This window comes from Trachemys scripta, chromosome 2 (assembly GCF_013100865.1).
Source record: "Trachemys scripta elegans isolate TJP31775 chromosome 2, CAS_Tse_1.0, whole genome shotgun sequence".
In the NCBI taxonomy this organism is placed as follows: Eukaryota; Metazoa; Chordata; order Testudines; family Emydidae; genus Trachemys; species Trachemys scripta.
Window position 1 is genome coordinate 261565741 of NC_048299.1, and position 19587 is coordinate 261585327.

General features: G+C 44.1%; 1 protein-coding gene across 1 annotated transcript in view; it reads left to right on the top strand.

Moving 5' to 3' along the window:
- Positions 1 to 715: 715 nt before the first annotated feature.
- Positions 716 to 19587, top strand: part of FER1L6 (fer-1 like family member 6) — a 148221-nt gene continuing 129349 nt past the window's right edge. The window contains exon 1 of the mRNA XM_034763575.1: positions 716 to 877. Within this exon, the coding sequence (XP_034619466.1) occupies positions 858 to 877 (20 nt within the window). The 5' untranslated portion in view covers positions 716 to 857. The remainder of the gene's footprint in view (positions 878 to 19587) is intronic.

A 19587-nucleotide genomic window follows, 5' to 3' on the forward strand; every position in this document is an offset into this window, starting at 1 on the left:
TGAGGTAGGGTGGGGGATGGGACAGGGCACTGACACCTGGGAAGGGGACCAGAGGATGCACAGCATGACAGCCACTGGGGTGGGGTAGGTGGGGGATGGGACAGGGCACCCTCACTGGTACCTGGCCAGGGAGCACACAGGGCACCAGCCACTGGAGGGTTGGGGGGGAGGGAGGCGGTGGGAGGATGGAACAGAGCACCTGGGCAGCCGATAGGTATGCATCAGTGGACAGGGCTCCAGCTGCCAAGGAACTGTATAAATAATAATAAAACATAGGAAGGAACGGCAATAGGAACTACCAGGATGCCCCTTTCCTCACAATCTCTAGCACCCCTTGTTCCCCCTCCTATCCCTCCATCTCCCCTCTCCTACTGATTGCTCCACATCAAAACCATGTGAGATTCCTAAAAAATTCAAATGGAATTTGCTTTATTTTGTTTGGGTTTGTTTGCACTTGAAACTCTGATGCTCATAGTGGGAATGTGAACCCACATCAAGAAAAAGTTTGTATGATGGAGTCCTTGAGCCAAACCCAGCGAGTGTAGCCTGGCTTCAGTAAATGGTTAACTTCACTTGGACACTGTACCACTCTGGGAAATGTGCGCTAGAATAAGAAAAGAGTCATGAATGCTATTAAGTGTTTAAACAGCCCCACCCTGCAATGGCAGATAGCTCAGTGCGTTAATCATGAACACAGACAGACTCCAATGCCAGCTGTGAAAAGAGACAACCTGCCTCAGGACTAGTCACTGAAGACCATGCCAGCTGTGAAAAGGGACAGCCTGCCTCAGGTCTAGTCACTGAAGACCAAGTCGGTAATGGATTATTGACACCGTCCTGCAGTGAGAATAAGGAGAATGGAGAAACAAAAAGCAAAGTAATGTGCCTTCTATATTTCCATGTTTGACTCTGAGAATGAGAGACAGACCAGAAGAGAGCCAAATGGGGTCTAGGAGCGTTTGAAGTACATGGAATTGCTACTTACTGGTTAGGTGATTCAGTGAAGGGTTTCATTTATGTTGGCAATTTTTTTGGTTAGACCTTGTTTAATGTTTTTAAATGTCTTTATTTAAGGAAGAGTCATTAATTGCACTAAGCTGTCAATGGGGAAAATGTTCACCTCTTTTAGGCATATTTTATTTTGCTTTAAGGATTTAAATGTCTGCAGTTATTTAAACATGTAAGATATTTAGGGCCAGAGTGGGATCCCTTACCATGCTGGCAGTTATTCACTCAAGTAGTCCTATGTAAGTCAATGCGACTGTTTATGTAACTGCTCACTAGTGTGAATAAGGGATCACAATCTAGTCCTTAAGTATGTCTCCTCCTGTTCACACTCATTGCTGTCAGTGATGTTAATGAGAGTTCCGGGCACAGATCAAGAGGATAATACAGAACAAGTCAATACTTAGAAAAGTGCATAAAAAGCCCAGAACCATATTCTTCATTTGGATGCTCATATACAGCTTTGAATGGGACGACGCCTGCAGCCATTCCTTGATTTCAATGGGATGCATCCAAGGGCAAAATGTGTCAGTTTTTTACTGACCATGTAGCATGCAGCAGATCATCAGCTGGTGGAAATTGTCAAAACTCCAGCCCACCAATTGCGGATCTGCACTTGTGTGTGATGTGGAAAGGATGCAAGTCTTTTGCTGGGAGACAGGGGCTTGGGGTTGTTTTTCATACCTGATAACGAGACTTAGATGCAGTATCTGGGTTTTAGCATATTTCTTTGCTTTTATCTAGTTTAATAGTAGAACTGACTGGGATCTGAGGGACCAAATTCTGCTCTCAATTACAATGGTGTAAATCTAGAATAATTCCACTGACTTCAATGGAGTTACTTTGGATTTACACCAGTGTAAGTGTGAGCAAAATCTGGTCCATGGCATTCAGTTGATTTGCCTGGCTATAACCAGGTTATAGACTATTGGGTGGCTTTGTTTTATTTATGAAGAAAAGAAAGCTGTATTAAATTTGCTTGGTCTGCATTCCTAATTGAAGCATCATAGGCAGATGTAAGTTAAAAAAGGGCTTGTACTAGCCTAGATGAGTCTTAGATCAACTGAGTAATTTTTTTGGAATCGTTATGATATTAAATTTGTTTTTAAAACTGAGAGAGGCATCCAGGGGTTGATTCTGAGTCATCTCTTGCTTAATGGGACTGATCCAAGCTCAGTGAAGTCAATGAGAATGTTTATCAGGCCGCATATTAAAGAATGCACAATATTAGAGTAGAACAGATTTTGAGAGACTTTGAACTGTCTAGTAGTTCTGGGATTATTCCAGAAGGTGATAGTAGTTTGTTTTCATGTATTCGACTTACTGTATTTCATGATGATGATGAACAAGTGGCAAAAGATTTATAGGAAACTATGCCTGTAGGAACAACGAGGATTCCTTGTGGCACCTTAGAGGTTAACAAATTTGTTTGGGCATAAGCTGTCGTGGGATATAACCTGAAACCTATGCCTGTAGGGATCTCCATTTCATCTATCTCAAAGTACTGAGTGTCACAGTTCAGGGCAACTGCCCCTGTGATCCCTCGAGGGCACCCCTGAGTCTCCTGGCTCCTCAGTGTTGAGCTGCCTTTCTCTGCAAACCTCAAGCAGTGAACTTTCTTTAGCTGTTTATAATTCATTTTCCCGTTTCTCTTTTTTGCTAGTCTTTTCCTGAAAAGACTGTGAGGCACCTGTTTTTCTTTGTGCTTTTTGCTTCTACTGTTGGCACTTACTGCAAATCACAGTCATAGACCCCACCACTGCCATCATGTATGTCACAGTTCAGGGCAACTGCACCTGTATTCCCACCCCCTCCCTTGTGGTCCCTTGAGGTTCCCACTCTAGGCTCTAAGCGCCTCAGTTGTCACCTCTCTTGGGCAGACACCCACAGTTTTCTCCCTTGTGACTGGGGTTTTTCCTGGCTGCACAATTCCCTGTTTATGTAACCCACACACCTCCTGGGTGTGGTGTTCTGTCCCATCTAGTGGCACCGAGACCACGTAGAGAGAGCGAGAGAGCAAGCGATTAATGAGTCTGCTCTACAGCCTTAGCTCACAGCCATATGGCTTTTAGCTCATGCACTAAGCTGCAGAGGTTCCCAGGTTCGATTCTGCCTGCCGATGACTGGGGTCTGTCAGTGTTACAAATGGGGGCTCAGCTTGTCCGGGATTTCAACTGGGAAGTCTCTGAAGCTCAGGTCACGTGTCCTGAGCAAGGGAAAAGTATGTAACCCACACTCCTCCTGGGTGTGGTGCTCTGTCCCATGTAGTGGCATCTGCTCTACAGCCTTAGCTCATGCACTAAGCTCCAGAGGTCCCAGGTTCAATCCCGCCTGCCGACGACCTGGGGTCTGTCGATCTTACACTGTGATACCCCCAGCAAGTCAGACTGCCTAAAAGGCCAGTGTCTGTACTTTGCTTTCTCTCCAGAGGCTATGAGCAGTGGTAATTGCCAGCAGTTACAAGTTACCACACAGCCCTTTATAAGCAAGCACATTTATTCTTAAGGTGAAAGCATTGCAGAGAAAACATATTAAAACAATAAGAACCTGCACACCTGCTAAAAAGCTTACCAGAGCAGAGATCACCTCCCATCTCCAACAAGGGCTCTGGTGAAGTCAGTCCTTCAAACCCCACAAAGGGACATTTCTGTGGTTACAAGTTCATAAGAGCCTTATCTCAGAATTAGCACACCCATGAATAGTTCAGTCTCTCTTTATACAGCTTGGGCCTTTGACCTTGAGTCTCCGGGAACATGTAATCATGGTCCCCTCCTCTGAGTGAAGCTTCAAAAGGCTACAATTTTACATCACCAAAGTGGGGAAATTGCAATCACCTCCCCTAGAGTTTCCCCAGACAAACCACTTGACATGGTTTATCCCAAAAAAACATTCTTCTTTTGCACATTGTTCAATACAGTCTTTTGAAGTTCAGAACACTTTCCAGGGTTCACATCTCATTTCCCTACAAGAGAGAAGTTACTTACAAGCTTGGCCCACAATAATATATAAACCATTCATTTAATTCAATGGACCCAAAACAAACTGAATTCAATAAGGTGTCCCAAAGATATTACTGGGAATTGCCATATCGGTCACACTAGAAACAGACAGAGTTACTGCACTTGGTAGTTTTCTTATGAATTCCTAGAAACTTCCAACAGGATGGAAGATGGGAATCCAGTTAAAAAAATATTAGAGCCAAATACTAACATCCTTGCTCCAAGACAATGGGAACTTTGCTTGCATTGGGGCCTCAGGATCTGACCCTCAGGCTGTAACTGCTGACATGTCAGCATAATTGTATACACAAAATAATACCTAGGGGCTGCTTTATGAGTCACTATAGCAAGATGAATCAGAGGTAAAGGAGAAATCATCTTCTCTGACCAAATTCTGCCTTCACTTTTGCCACCAGCTAAGGAGAGACTTTGACCCTTTGAGGTTTGGGTATTCAGATGCATCCTGTCTATTTGGGATTTTATTTACATACACATTCTGGCTGTCTTGCATGGTGGTATTTTTGCTCTGCAGGCAAATGCAGATGCTGGAGATGTTTGTGAGATGTTGGTCATATGTAACTAGAGCTGACCAACACATTCTGAGCCCAGTTGTACTGCTGCACATCTGGAGTAATTCCACTGAAATCCGTATGAATTCCACTGAATTCCTAGACACCACAATACAAATAAGTGATGGCCATGTTAACACCACCCTATACCGAAAACCCACCGACCGCTATGCCTACCTTCATGCCTCCAGCTTCCACCCCGGACACACCACACGATCCATCGTCTACAGCCAAGCACTGAGGTACAACCGCATCTGCTCCAACCCCTCAGACAGAGACCAACACCTACATTCTCAAAACTACAATACCCACACAAGGAAATAAGGAAACAAATCAACAGAGCCAGACGTGTACCCAGAAGCCTCCTGCTACAAGACAAGCCCAAGAAAGAAACCAACAGAACTCCACTGGCCATCACCTACAGTCCTCAGCTTAAACCTCTCCAACGCATCATCAGTGATCTACAACCCATCCTGGACAATGATCCCTTGCTTTCACAGACCTTGGGAGGCAGGCCAGTCCTCGCCCATAGACAACCTGCCAACCTTAAGCATATTCTCACCAGCAACCACACACCACACCATAACAACTCTAACTCAGGAACCAATCCATGCAACAAACCTCGATGCCAACTCTGCCCACATATCTACACCAACAACACCATCACAGGACCTAACCAGATCAGCTACAACATCACCGGTTCATTCACCTGAACGTCCACCAATGTTATATATGCCATCATGTGCCAGCAATGCCCCTCTGCTATGTACATTGGCCAAACTGGACAGTCACTACGTAAAAGGATAAATGGACACAAGTCAGATATCAGGAATGGCAATATACAAAAACCTGTAGGAGAACACTTCAACCTCCCTGGCCACACAATAGCAGATGTAAAGGTAGCCATGTTACAGCAAAAAAACTTCAGGACCAGACTCCAAAGAGAAACTGCTGAGCTCCAGTTCATTTGCAAATTTGACACTGTCAGATCAGGATTAAACAAAGACTGAATGAAGTGGGCTGTGGTCCACGAAAGCTTATGCTCTAATAAATTTGTTAGTCTCTAAGGTGCCACAAGTACTCCTGTTCTTCTTTTTACAGAAGCAGTTTCTCCTCCCTTGGTGTTCACACTTCAACTGCTAGCAGAGGACCGCACCCTCCCTGACTGAAATAACCTCGTTATCTCCAGACTGATTCTTGCCAGCATATTTATACCTGCCCCTGGAAATTTCCATTACATGCATCCGACGAAGTGGGCATTCACCCACGAAAGCTTATGCTCCAATACATCTGTTAGTCTTAAAGGTGCCACAGGACTCTCTGTTGCTTTTGAAATCCGTAGTTACTCCAGATTTACACCAATGTAGCAGACAGCAGAAGTTGGTCTAATAAAAATAAGTGGTGCAATTTATGTTTAGTAATAGGCAATGACTAATCTTTCTTTAAACTTTCTAACTAAAAATGGTATAGAATTTAAACAAACAAATAAAACCACTGCCATCCCCATCTCTGGATTTCCCTTGGCATCCCATTTTCTATGTGCCCATCTTGAAGATTGTAAGCCCTTCAGGGCAAAGATTCCCTGTATTTCTGTGTCCTGTGCTGCATTGAGTACATGGTTTGGTCCTACACAAAAAAGCAAACACAACTGCAAACGAGCTCGTCACTGATGCAGGTGTGGAGAATTCACATATAGAAACAAACAAACAAGAGTGGGGAGGGAGCAGGAACTTCCTGAATCCCCCTCGGCTAGTTCTGTGACCTCACCAGGAAACGTTTGGCTAACTTGGCGTTATCACTACACTGGGCAAGGTTTCAGGTTTCCTTTTGTCAACATTCAGTGAAGTGAAAACCCGCACACAAGTCTCAAGTCAGCTGTAGTCATTCAAAGGGGTAAGGAAATAGACACGGGCTATTAACACTAAACTGGGTGACCGTTTCAGGGGTCTGAAGTCTCCAAATCAGTGTAAAGTTACATTGTTATTTAACTGCTTACACCCACTCATACTCAGTTTACACATGACATGTAACTTAGGTAACATTTTTGTCTGTACTGCATTTGCCCTATTTCTTGTCTAGCAGACATCATAGGAAGTACAAAGCTACAGTTCCTGGTGAGATCCTTAACTGGCACAATATGATGAGTAGCAGAAAACTAGGGTGAGGAAATTCTAGTTACAATGAGTGCAACAGGGAAGTGTGCTGTGGCTGCATAGCGGTAAAGAAGCATTAGAAGGGATCCATTGCTATCTTTCCTTGTGTTGTCAATCCACATACCATTCATTGTGGTAGGAGTCTGGGATATAACAGCCTTACTGTGAAAGCTCTCAAACGTTAGTTTTCATGCACACCTCTCATTTCCACTAGATGGTGCTGCAGAGTAATTTTGCTGTGGGATTATGAAAATGTAACCTGTTCCAATAGTTAATGGTTGGTTGTTATATTTGTGGTGTAATGGTTTGATGTGGTTATAGTAACCTATACTGTTTGATATTTACAAGCTTGTATAACTGAGACAGTGTGAAATTCACAACTGTGGAAAGGCTTGCATCACTTAAGTCCTCAACGTAGGGCTTCACTGATGTGTAGCATGCATCTGATGCTGGCCCCCTGCACAAGAGGGAATTTCATCTATCGAGAGCACTTTTTGTGCACACTGAGAATGGAAAAAAACCCCAGCATGAACTGAAAGAGCGCTTTTCAGCATGAGCAGCTGGTCTTAAGCACCAAATGAGTGTCCCTTGTGAACAAATATTCATAGAGTAGGGCACCATCATTATATTCAGAACCTACTAGCGCACTCATCTCAACAGAGAGCCCAAAGGCTGAGTGAATATGGAGGTAAAAGTACTTCGGCACCCAACAATGTGGCCCCACTCACATGAGGTAGAGGCTCATTGGTGGGGTACTGTGGAAAAGCTAGCAGTGCTGCTGCTCATGGTGTACGTGTATATGTAGGGAAATCTGCCTGGGTCAACTTCTTATGCCGGTTTTCTTTTCCCTGTCCTGGTCTCTGCAGCTTTGTTTTGATGGGTATGCATTTTGTTTCTCTCGTAAACACTTGAAGCAAAAATCAAACTAGTTGGGGGAGGGCTACCTCAGTGGTTTGAGCATTGGCCTGCTAAACCCAGGGTTGTGAGTTCAATCCTTGAGGGGGCCACTTAGGGTTCTGGGGCAAAATCAGTACTTGGTCCTGCTAGTGAAGGCAGGGGACTGGACTCAATGATCTTTCAGAGTCCCTTCCAGTTCTATGAGATAGGTATATCTCCATATATTATTTATTTTTTTATTATTAGTGTTTTCAGCATTAACTTGGATTCCCTCCAACAAACAATGATGGAATGTTACTCAAACTGACACCTTGAACCACATGACACGTCCAAGCTGATCACAGAGAACCACAAGGTGGCATTTCCGGGCTCAAGCATTGGGAACACGAGCAGGGTTTGACTCGTCAGTGACTCCATTGTGAGTGGAGAAATTTGTAATCCTGAACACTGCTGATACCTGGCGATTTTCCTTATAATGACCCTGGAGCTAAAGCTACATTGTTCCTTGGAACTTAGCAGGGGACTTTCCTGTTTATCCACTTGAAGTAAAACTGCCACGAAGTCACATAATACTGAGAGTCTAGAGGTGTGGCTAGGCAGATTATGTTCATAGCTGGCAGATTTCACCCACCTGTGCAGGGGTCAGAGCAACACCTATGCACTGCTTTAGTCCCCCCCCTTTTTTTTCCTTTCAAGAAAAAAACCCCAAGATTTCATTCAAAGATCAGTGTCAGTATAAAAGAGTTCTGTGTGTGTGTGTGTGTGTGTGTGCGTGTGTGTCTGTCTCTCTCTCTATATATATATATGTGTGTGTGTGTGTGCAAAGTTTCATGCACACTTGTCATTTTTGCATACCACTAGTTCTCATGATGCATTTGTCACATGACGTATTTCTGTTGCGACAGGCTGCAATGCAATAAATCCCATGTTTATAATTTCATTCAGGGTCAAGCAGAAGGACAAGGTGGATGAGAGGGAAAAAGCCCTAACTGAAGCACCAAAAAAATAAAAATAAAAAGTGCAATAATTGTAGGGTGAAAACACTGGCCCAATCAATGACCTGATTCTCAACTGGTGTCAATTGGGAGGGATAACTGCATTGAGTTCAGTGGAGCTACACTGATTTACATCGTCTGGGGATCCGGCCTAAACTACTTTTTCAGTTTATGTTCTCACTTCCAATTTGACTTCTGTGTGAAAGTCACCCTTTCAGACTGACGAAGTGGGTATTCACCCACGAAAGCTCATGCTCCAATACTTCTGTTAGTCTATAAGGTGCCACAGGCCTCTTTGTCCCTTTCAGACTGGCTTTTTAAAAGCTGCACCTTTGTAAATGTCAAATATGAAACCAAATACATTTTCCCTGCTAAGTCACTGCTGCTTCCAGAGGACCAGGGATGGCATCGCCAGAGACACTAGACTTTCCGAAATGTGTGATCTTTTCAGTGAGTTCATTCCTGATTGTTGATTTGTTTTTATTTTGTATGAATGTAGCAGCCCTATTGGCAGCTCTGGAGACTGCCTGCTCCTCCTCTGTGGACAGAGAACTCCAGTGACAGTGGCACTTTCCCACGAGTGTGCTTGAACCCTGACTTTGAGGGTTGCTAGAAGATCCTAGTTTCCTTTCCATGGCCCATTCCTGTCTACATCCAACTTCAGAGGCTGCCAACCAAGGCACCCGTTGTGGTGGTGGGTTCCAGGAAGTGGACACTTGTTGACTAGGAAATGGACTGAGGCCATCATACCCATTTTACCAAAAGCCACCTGTAACTGTCCTTAGGTGGTAACAAACATCAATCACTACTGATCTGGGCTGGGTTTGACATGGTAATCTGCTGGACAAAGGTGGCTCTCAATCTCATTTTTAGTTCCATAGGCCACCCAGGATCCTTGCCTACCTTTGTGGCTGTTTTTTGAGGTAAGGTTGAGATACTGTTCAAAATATGTCATTCAAATGATTGTAGTGAAGCTGGGCCATTTAGAATTAGAGGCTGAAGGTGTCTATGTCCAGATCTTTCCATGGAGCGGAAAGATCACAGCTGATGGTCAAAGATTCATAATATGGAGAGTCTAGAAGAGTATAGAAGTAGAGGTGGAAGATGGCACAGTGCGTTAGCTGTGTGGAGATGGTGCAAGCCCACTGGAGTTTTGGGGTTTTGATTGCCCATGCTGAAACTATGCATGCAAGGGCTATGCAAATATCTGTTTCTCAAATTTGCCAATGTAGCTCAATGTTCTTATAGACTATGTCCCTTCCCAACTACCTAGTTCTTTATAGCTCAGGGTTTCTGATAGCACTAACTTAACAACTCTGTAATTTCACTGTCTGCAATAATATATAACTTTAGCAAGCACTATTGGAAACCTTAGACTGTGGGAGAAGTGGTCAACAAAAGCATCCCTCTCTCTTACAAAGTGATCTGTAGAATGAAAAAGTTGAAGATACCATTAAATTAGGCTTGTCTGTGTTACATCTTAAGGTGAAGGACTTCTGGATTCTGTTGCACATTGTGGCATTGTCCAAGATAGATGCTTTTAAAGTGATGTCAGGCTCAGAGCAAGTGGCTGTAATGATTGCGAATACCGCATACCCTGCAGTTGATGTTAGTTTATTTTAGTAGTTTTAGTGGATTTCTTCAGGGAATTATCAGAGACCGGGAAGAGCGTTGCTATGTGCATTCCTCATGACAAAAAAGTAAAGTAACCCTTTCTAAAGTGAAAATTAGCATCCATACCTCACCTCTCTGTCACATCATCCTTTTTACTATCTCATAATATGGTCATTTGAGCAGGGCAGGTGGAAAGCACTATGTTTATTAGTTATATTTTTGACTGTGTCACTAACTAGTTGTGTGACTATTCAGTCAGCCTCTCTGTTCCTCACTTTTGCCATCTGTAAAGAGCTGTTAATATCTGCTCTCGTAAAGCACTATGAAATCCTCAGGAGAGAAGCACAATGTAAGTCGGTGTAATATGAGAACAAGGGGTCACTCAATGACTTAAAGAGAATACATATAGAACAAACTAAAGGAAATCTCTCTTCATGCAGAACATGGTGAATGTGTGCAATTATATTCACTGCTCTAAGAGATCAATGAGTCACATATTGTGGATGGATTGTTTTGAAAGGTCTGGGTGATTTCATGACAATACACCTCTACCCCGATATAATGCAACTCGATATAACATGAATTCGGATATAACGCGGTAAAGCAGTGCTCGGGGGGGCAGGGTATGGGGGGGGGGGGCTGCGTACTCCGGCAAATCAAAGCAAGTTCAATATAACGTGGGTTTCACCTATAAGATTTTTTGGCTCCCGAGGACAGCGTTATATCGGGGTAGAGGTGTATTTGTAACTGTGCATGCTGAAGAATGCTTTAGGATATAAATGTAACTGTTGACATCAGGAAGGGATTTGCCCCCATTAAATCCTGCCCTCACTGATGCCAATAAAAGTCTTCTAATTGACTTTAGTGGGAGTTGGTTAAGGTCTATACACCCACTGCAGAATTGCTAGGCGATGGGTTCTTTCACTCTTTCTAGAGCATCGTGTACTGGTCATTGCTGAAGGGATGATACCAGGTTGGATGAAGCAATAGTCATATTTATTCAGTCCACAAATCCCATATGTGTATTTTAGGGATTGCAGTGTGGGGAAAAGGGAACTAACCGTTCTAGCAACAAATATCTTTTTGAGATGCTGGATAAACTAGGTGGCTTGGATTATATATTATCCGTCTTTCTTGATTTATAGGGCTAGGATATGAATTATTTTACTGTATGTTTATATACAGGAGACACATTATTCATTTCTCCACTGATCTTTTTCATATAATATGTTCTATCCTGTTTAGAGTTGCTTCATTTTTGCATCGTATTTAACCCCTTCTCCGCCCAATAAAACACACACTGAATCCCAAAAGACAATGTTTTGGTGCTGATCCTTTGCAAGTAGGATCATTCAGGATTTTTCTCTTTGAACTGGTAAATGTAGCTGAGCAAAAAGTGGAATTTCCATCCTGTGGGAAATTCCAATATTTCAGCATTTCTTTGTCCTGAATTGGACTGAAAAATTGAAAAGTTCGTGGAACAAAAAGTTCTGAAATGGACAGTCCTGAACTGAAACATTTAGTTTTGGTTTGAACTGAATTGATATGTTTTGCTTCGAGTTGGTTGAGGTTTGACATTAACCTGCAGGTGCCTCTGGAGGCACAATGCTTCATAGAAATTGTCGTTTGGATGCCCCTTGCACCCATGTGCCCCTATAAGCCGGGCTTCTTGGCTGTTCTTCATCTCCAGTGGTTTTTAAGCTAGTCTTGATTGCAGCCATATTGCTGACAAATATCTGAATGTCCCTGCCTCAGAACAGCTGTTGATAAATGCCATAGTAACAGAAGTGTTTGTTTGGTTCACCATCCTGTTTCCATCATTTACACAGGCTGATTCATTCTTGAGAACATCAAATTCTTTTGAGTTTGACCCCTGCAAGGCAGGTTGTTTTTAAAGGAGTTTGTTAGGTGGTGATTACCAGTGCAGAAGGACGTAGGTTTGGGGCTGTGGTTTTACAATGCTCATTTTACAAAGCTTTTGTTTGAACAGCTTTTTTAGCAGTGTAGTATGGAGGTGACCGCTTTGAATAATGGCATGCAGTTGTCTATGATAGAATGTGGCGATGGGAAAAGCTTCTTTCCAGAATTTTCAGGTGACCTGGAGCATTTAGGGTTTCAGTCTGCTTTGATTAAACTGATTTTTCTTTAGTGGTCTGGGCAGCTTGTAACAATTTTTTTTCTTCTTATGAGTGTTTGTATTTCCTGGAAGCAGAACTGCTGCATTTCCACAAAAGAGGCTGATTTCAAGCCCAATTTAATAGGCTCATGAGAATTGGATAAGTTCTGGATGAAGCACCTGAACTTTTGACTGCTTATCAGCATCTAACTGCAGAACTTTCTGGTTTTCTTTCTACTTTAACTCTGACATGATTGTGGCACCAGCTGTTTTGTGAACTGCTGGGATTAGAAATTAATCTCATACCAACTGAAAGTTTCAGTTCCACACTTTCAGATGGTATTAAACATTGGCTAGTAGCTGTGGCAGTTCTCAAGAGGGCTCTCTAAAATCATACCAAAACTGAACCGGGAGTTGTGATTAGCCACTGGGTCAACAGGACCCGGGCCTGGGGGCCCCGGCCAATTGGGGGGGCCCAGAAAAATGGGCGCTCCTGAGCCCTGACCTGCTCCACTCTCCCACCCAGTACTCCTGCCGGGGAGTGGGGACGGGACGTGGGGGCTTGCCCTGCTCCGCCAGGCCCTCCTGCCGAGGAGTGGAGTTGGAGTGTGGGGGCTTGCCCCGCTCTGCCCACCTGGCACTCTTGCTGGGGAGTGGGAGAAGCCCCTGCATCCTGATCCCACTCCCTCGCAGGAGCGCCAGGCAGGGGGTGGGATAAGGCAAATCCCTGTGCCCCGACCCCATTTCCACGGAAGGGTGAGGGGGTGGGAAGGGGGACTGCAGGCAGAAGGGATGGGGAGGGGCCCCCACTTGCTCTGGTCCAGGGCCCCACAAAACCTTAATCTGCCTCTGGAGAGGGTAATCAGAAAGAAGTGATTTTGAGGTCCACTATCTCAAGACCTGCCAGGGCTAGAAATGAATAATTTATACTGTTAGAAAGCTGGGTTGCTAGCCCTAATGGTTCTTGAGATATCAATTTAAAACTGTCACTAGCTCCTTAATCTAAGAGTGCTTTTGCCCCTGTTCCTGAGGTGTATTATATTACTTAGGTAGTGCCATATAGTAGGCATTCATAGCACTTCATCAAATGCATATTTTAGTAGGCCCCAACTCCCAACCCAGTTTAAACTAGATGGATATGGAAAACAATTAAAAGAAAAGAAACAAGGGCTTCCACAGACACAATTAGAATGGACCAGTGATGGAAAGCTGAGTAAAAGAAAGTGTGTCTTAATGAGAGATCTGAATGTGGAGATAGAGGACTCCTGGGACATGGGTAGCAGGAGGGAACAGCATGAAAAAGGGAATATGTAGTAAAACTTAGACCTCAGACAAATGTAATTTTTGCCACTGAATTATATATTGCCTAGAGATTGGGCATAACTTTATTAAACCACTGGGGAGCATGACATATTCCTCACTCATCCATTGCTCAGTTCTTGCCTGGCAGATTTCTTGAAGCTGAATCTCTTAGCTTCTCACAGTCCTGGTGACAATTTTGTGTGCAACAGAATGGGACAGATTTATCTTTCTGTTGTAGAAGTAAAAAGAAAAGGGTGTCTGAATGATGGTGTGACATTGCACTCCATATGTTTATGGAAATACATTATATTCACACTCATAAGCATAACTGGAATATGCTTTATGCAAAAGGTCTCTTGTAAGGTATTATTACAAAACTTATAATCTGAGTGTGTTCATCCTATTTGTATGTAGTGCATTCTTGTATCTAAAATTAGAAATATGAAGCATATCTCTGAGGTCCTATTGTAATTTTGCAAAGTGTGGGCCATTAATGGTGGCTTGGAATCTTGATGGTTCCCATTGACTAGGACAATTGACTGTAGATGGCTCTGTTTACCTGCAAGCCTACACTGCATACGTGCAGGCCAGTCCTGGAAAAATGGAGGGGGGCTCTAAGAACATGTCACATAATACTGGAATACATCTTTAACCTGGCGCTTTTCCAGTTAGAAGGAGCGGTGGGAACCCAGAGAGAGACAAAAGATTCCTGCCTTGTGCCAAAGCTATAAAAGGTGGTGGAACAGAACAAAGGGGGCTTCCAGTCATGAGAACCCCTAGCTTCCCCCTAAGATGCCTGCTGGAACTGACAAGGACTGTACCGGGGGAAAAGATTGGGCCCAGACTAGGAAGGAGTCTAATCTGTGAAAGAAGCTTATTGGAACATCTCTGAGGGTGAGATATTATCTGTAATCAGTTTCTTAATGTATTAGGCTTAGACTTGCATGTTTTGTTTGGTTTTGGTTGGTAACTTACTTTGTTCTGTCTGTTATTACTTGAAACCACTTAAATCCTGCTTTTCATACTTAATAAAACCACTTTTGTTTATTAATTAACCCAGAGTAAGTGATTAATACCTGGGGGAGCAAACAGCTGTGCATATCTCTCTGAGTGTTATAGAGGGTGGACAATGTATGAGTTTACCCTGTATAAGCTTTATACACAGTAAAACGGATTTATTTGGGGTTTGGATCCCATTGGGAACTGGGTGTCTTAGTGCTAGAGACAGGAATACTTGCTGAGCTGTTTGCAGTTAAGTCTGCAGCGTTGGGGGCGTAGTTCTGACCGTGGGTCTTTGTTGACGCAGGTTAGCATGTCTGGCTCAACAAAACAGGGTGGAGCTGAATATTTTCCAGAGTCAGGCTGGAATGTAGTATTGGTATTGGAAACCAACCAGCTGAACTTGCCAAATGATGTTTGAACTGGTAGCCTAGTGAGAGAGAATCTCACGGCAAATTAAATGCAGGAAGAAGGCTAAGCTGCCAGGCACTTCTCACAGTAAACAGTTTGTTTTTGTTTCAGTGCAATAAGGCTTCAGCTGGTGACAATATAGCCCCTCTGCATATCAGAGGTAAATTTCCTGCACAAAGTATTAATGAAATAGAAGCATCTTTGTTAGCAGCCAGTTTAATGGGCCTGCTGCTCACATTCTACATCATTAATGAAGAAATGGCAGAGAATCTGCAAACTGTCATTGCTTTGTATGCTACTGCACTGCTTTGGGCTTTTACCCTCATGGCTAGATGCAGGGCCGCCCAGAGGCTTCAGGGGGCCTGGGGCAAAGCAATTTTGGGGGCCCCTTCCATAAAAAAAAGTTGCAATACTATATAATACTATATTCTTGTGGGGCCCAGGGCCTGGGGCAAATTGCCCCACTTGCCCCACCCCTCTGGGCGGCCCTGGCTAGATGCAGTGGCCCCCACTGGATGCAAGGCAGAGTCTCACTGCCCCACTCAGAGCCCCAGTGTATTCATTGCTCCATCTCTGTGTGGTTTTTTTATCCATGCATAACTGATGATTGGGTACTGACTATGAAGAATGGCTTTTTCCAAATGGTTGTTGGGTTAACATGGTATTAGACTGCCAGTTGATTAACAAGAATGAGAGAGTGCTGATCATGACCGAGATTAATAGATGTTACAGCGTTGTGAAGAGGTCACTCAAAGTAGCTATAAGAGGCTAGATTAGTGCCTCCTGTCTGGCCGCTTTGCTCAGATCTTCCAATGCAAAGCAGCTGAAAACCCAGCAGATCCTGGGGAGTCCCCTGGCATAAGTCCCCAGGTGGAGTGTATCTGGCTATACTGGCTCTCTGCCACCCCCCTCCCCCCCCCGTCACTGCTGGGGTAGGGAGCATGGCTGGGGAAGGGGGAAGATGGAGCACTATAGTGGTCCAGCAATCCTTGGGTGGTATAATAGCCCCTTTGCGGGCCATTATAACTTGCATAACTCAGAGCAGTCCTGAGGCTGCTCTAAGTTACACCTGGGGCCAAATCAGCTTCGGGCAGCCCTGGGGCTCAGGGGAGCAAAAAGGTGGCTTACAAGTGAACTTTTCCACCCAGCGTGGCTGAGCTGCACTGAACTTCTGGCCCAAGATTTATACTACTGAGTAGAGTAAGGCCAATTCAATATAAGGCAGGAAGTTTAATTGTCAATTAGACTATGCTATACTATGGACCTTACAGCAGCACAGCTGTACCACTGCAGCTGTGCCACTGTAAGTTCTCCTGTGTAGCTGCTCTATGCCGAGAGGAGAGTGCTCTCCCACCACACAATTAAACCACTCCAACGAGTGGCGGTAGCTATGTCAGTAGGAGATGTTCTCCTGCTGACATAGCACTGTCCACACTGGTGTTTCTGTCAGTGAAACATATGTTGGTCAGCGGGGTGTTTTTTCACACCCTTGACCCACAGAAGTTTTGCCAACAAAAGTGCTAGTGTAGATAAAGCCTGAGAGATCAGTCATGCTTCCTGTGAGGCTGAGCTATGCAGGGGAGAGAGAAGGGCTCCACCAACCCAGTGGAGATGGGTGGGAGCATTTGAAAGACATCAATTTCTCATACACTTCACTCATTACCATAGTATTGTGAACACTTTAATAATGCACAATGCCTCCTGACCTCTGGGCAGTGTCATTTACACCACCTTTAAATCTCTCCTGCCTTAAGAACTTATGGACCTCATCACCATAGAATGTGGGAACCTCACAAACCTGAATGAATTCATTCTCCCGACACCCCTGTGAGGTAGGGACATTGTATTATTTTACTGATGGAGGACTGGGGCACGGAGAGACTAAGGCCAAGATCTTCGAAAGATATTTAGGCACCTCACTTCCATTGATTTTGAATGAGAGGGCCTGGGCCTAAGTGACCTACCCAAGGTCACACAGGCTGTGGGCAGCAGAGCTCAGACTAAAACCCAGCTCATATCTACTGAGTCTCAGAGCAGTCCCTTAACCACTAGGCCATCCTTCCTCCTAAGTCTTTGCATCCTACCTGGAAAGATTTAATAGTTGTTGCACTTTGTACAGCTATCCTGGAGCACAAGAGGGCAGGGCCCACACACTAGCCATTAAAAGTTCATCTACACAGGAAGTGGCAGCCCGCAGCAGCAAGCCTCAGAACCTGAGTCAACAGACTCAGGATCACACTATGGCACTAAAAATAGCTGTGCAGATGTTGTGACTCAGGCTGGAGCTGGGGCTCGGAAGCTCACTCTGTGACATTCCCCAGGGTGAAAACTGGCCTGTTGAACTGTCGTGTCCACTCAGTTCTCCAACCTGGGGTGCCTTTTACACCGCTTTGCCGTGAGAGTAACCATTCCTGGTGTGCTCTCACACAGCCTCCAGCAGGTAAATTACTCCCAGCTCTACCGTATGGGTGCTATCGCCAGTCATTCATAAATTACACTGCAGTGCAAAACCAGCAAATTCCCGGTCCCAGACTTTCCCCTGAAATGCACGTCTTGTACTGCCCAGCCCTTTCCTGGACAACACAAGCTCACATAAAGTCTGTCATTTTATTAATAGGAAATGATATGCACAAATCCTGTTATCTCAAATGGATTTTCCATAACACTTCAATCCAAGCACACTGGTTTAGATAAAACAATGAAACAAATTTATTAACTACAAAGACAGATTTTAAGTGATTACAAGGAATGAGGCATAAAAGTCAGAATTGGTTACAAAGAAATAAAAGGTAAACGCAACTACAACCTAAATTAACAAGCTAAGTGATTTCATAGGAAAAGTCTCTCTCGCCACATGTTCTAGCAGTCTTACTGGCTGAATTCCTTTCTGCCAGGAACCCTCCCCCAGTCCAATGATGCTTCCTTTGTCCTTCAAGTGTTGTTGATGCCATGAGAAGAGATGAAGGGAAGAGACCTTTTGGGGCATCTGTTCCCCTTTATTATAGTTCTTTTTTTTCTTTAAAAAAGAAGAACAGGAGTACTAGTGGCACCTTAGAGACTTTTTTCTTTTTTTTTCTTTGAAAATCATCTCCAGCTGAGGTTCAGGAGACAAGAAGTCTGTGGGGATGGGAATCTCCAGCTGTTTCTGTGCTAAAATGTACATTTTTTGCTCACACCTTTTTTCCTGCCAAAGAATGGCTGCTTAACCAGGTGATGGTCCATTTGATTTTGTTGACACCTGGCTGAGGTGTCAGTTTACCTTTTGTCTTTGAGGAACTGGTCTGTGCCTGCTTTTCTAAACTTGGAACATGTCTCAGTAATGTTATACAGTAGAATATTATAACTTTAGATACAATGTTGCCACAGGTATTTTACTGGGACAATAATGATCATCAAATTATGAGTTTTCAAATGATACCTCACAAGGCATACTTTGTACAAAATGTATCACAGTCTTGAAAAAGGGGTGAACATAAGGGTATAGACTGTCACATGCCCTCTCCCCTCCCCTCCCAGGCTTCAGAGCCTGAGCTCCAGTCCGAACTGCAACGTATACACAACTATTTTTAGTGCAGAAGCACGGGCCTGAGTCCATCAACCTGGGCTCTGAGCCTCACTGCTGCTCACAATGTAGACATACCCTAACATGACACCACGCAGGTTCCCAATGCTGGCCTGCAGCTCAGGCTGTGTCTTCACTGACACAAGGGTGGGTTTTTTACAGCAAGATAACAAACACCCAATAGTTATCTTGCTGTAAAATCCTAAATGGAGGCAAGGCCCTTGTAATGTTTACCAGCAGGTAGCTAGGTGTGGTCAGCACTACATCCCTGTCTGTGGCTGATCTTGCCATGTTTACTTGACAGTAAAACTAGCGTGCCTTGTCTCCATTATGTTTTTATGGCTGGATAATGAATGCACATTAGTTATCCCCTGGTAAAAACATACCATTCCCCCCTCAGTGAAGACATACCCTCAAACAGAGACAGTGCTGCAGCCATAGCCTCAGTTGTGCCTCATCTCCCTCCCCTCCCTCCAGCACTCTCCAGTTCTGAGACCAGAATATGCCTTCTCCATGCATGGCTGGGTTGTGGTTGGAATGGTTCCTTACATGCTCTCCCCTTAAAACACATCTCCTCAGGAGGAGGTTGCAGTTAGGTCTTCAGGTAGGGACTAATATTATTATTAAGTGAAGGATATACTAGCATTAACCAACCCTCTCATATCCTGGCCTCCCAGAATAAAACACCTGAATTCACATCATAGACTTTAGATACTGAAGCAGCAGAGACAGAAATTCCTGTGCATTTTACATGCACTACATTAGACGGAGGAAGAGAGAGAGGGAAGATGTGATACAGACCATTGTGCTTCAGTTTAAGCAATAATTTCAGATTAAGTCTATATTGGCTCATTGTTTCGTGGTGCTCCCCCTTTGCCTCTCTCTATACACTTAGACTGTAAGCTTTTGGGGGCAGGGGCTGTCTTTTTGTTCTGTTTGTACAGCGTCTGGCACAATGAGGCCCT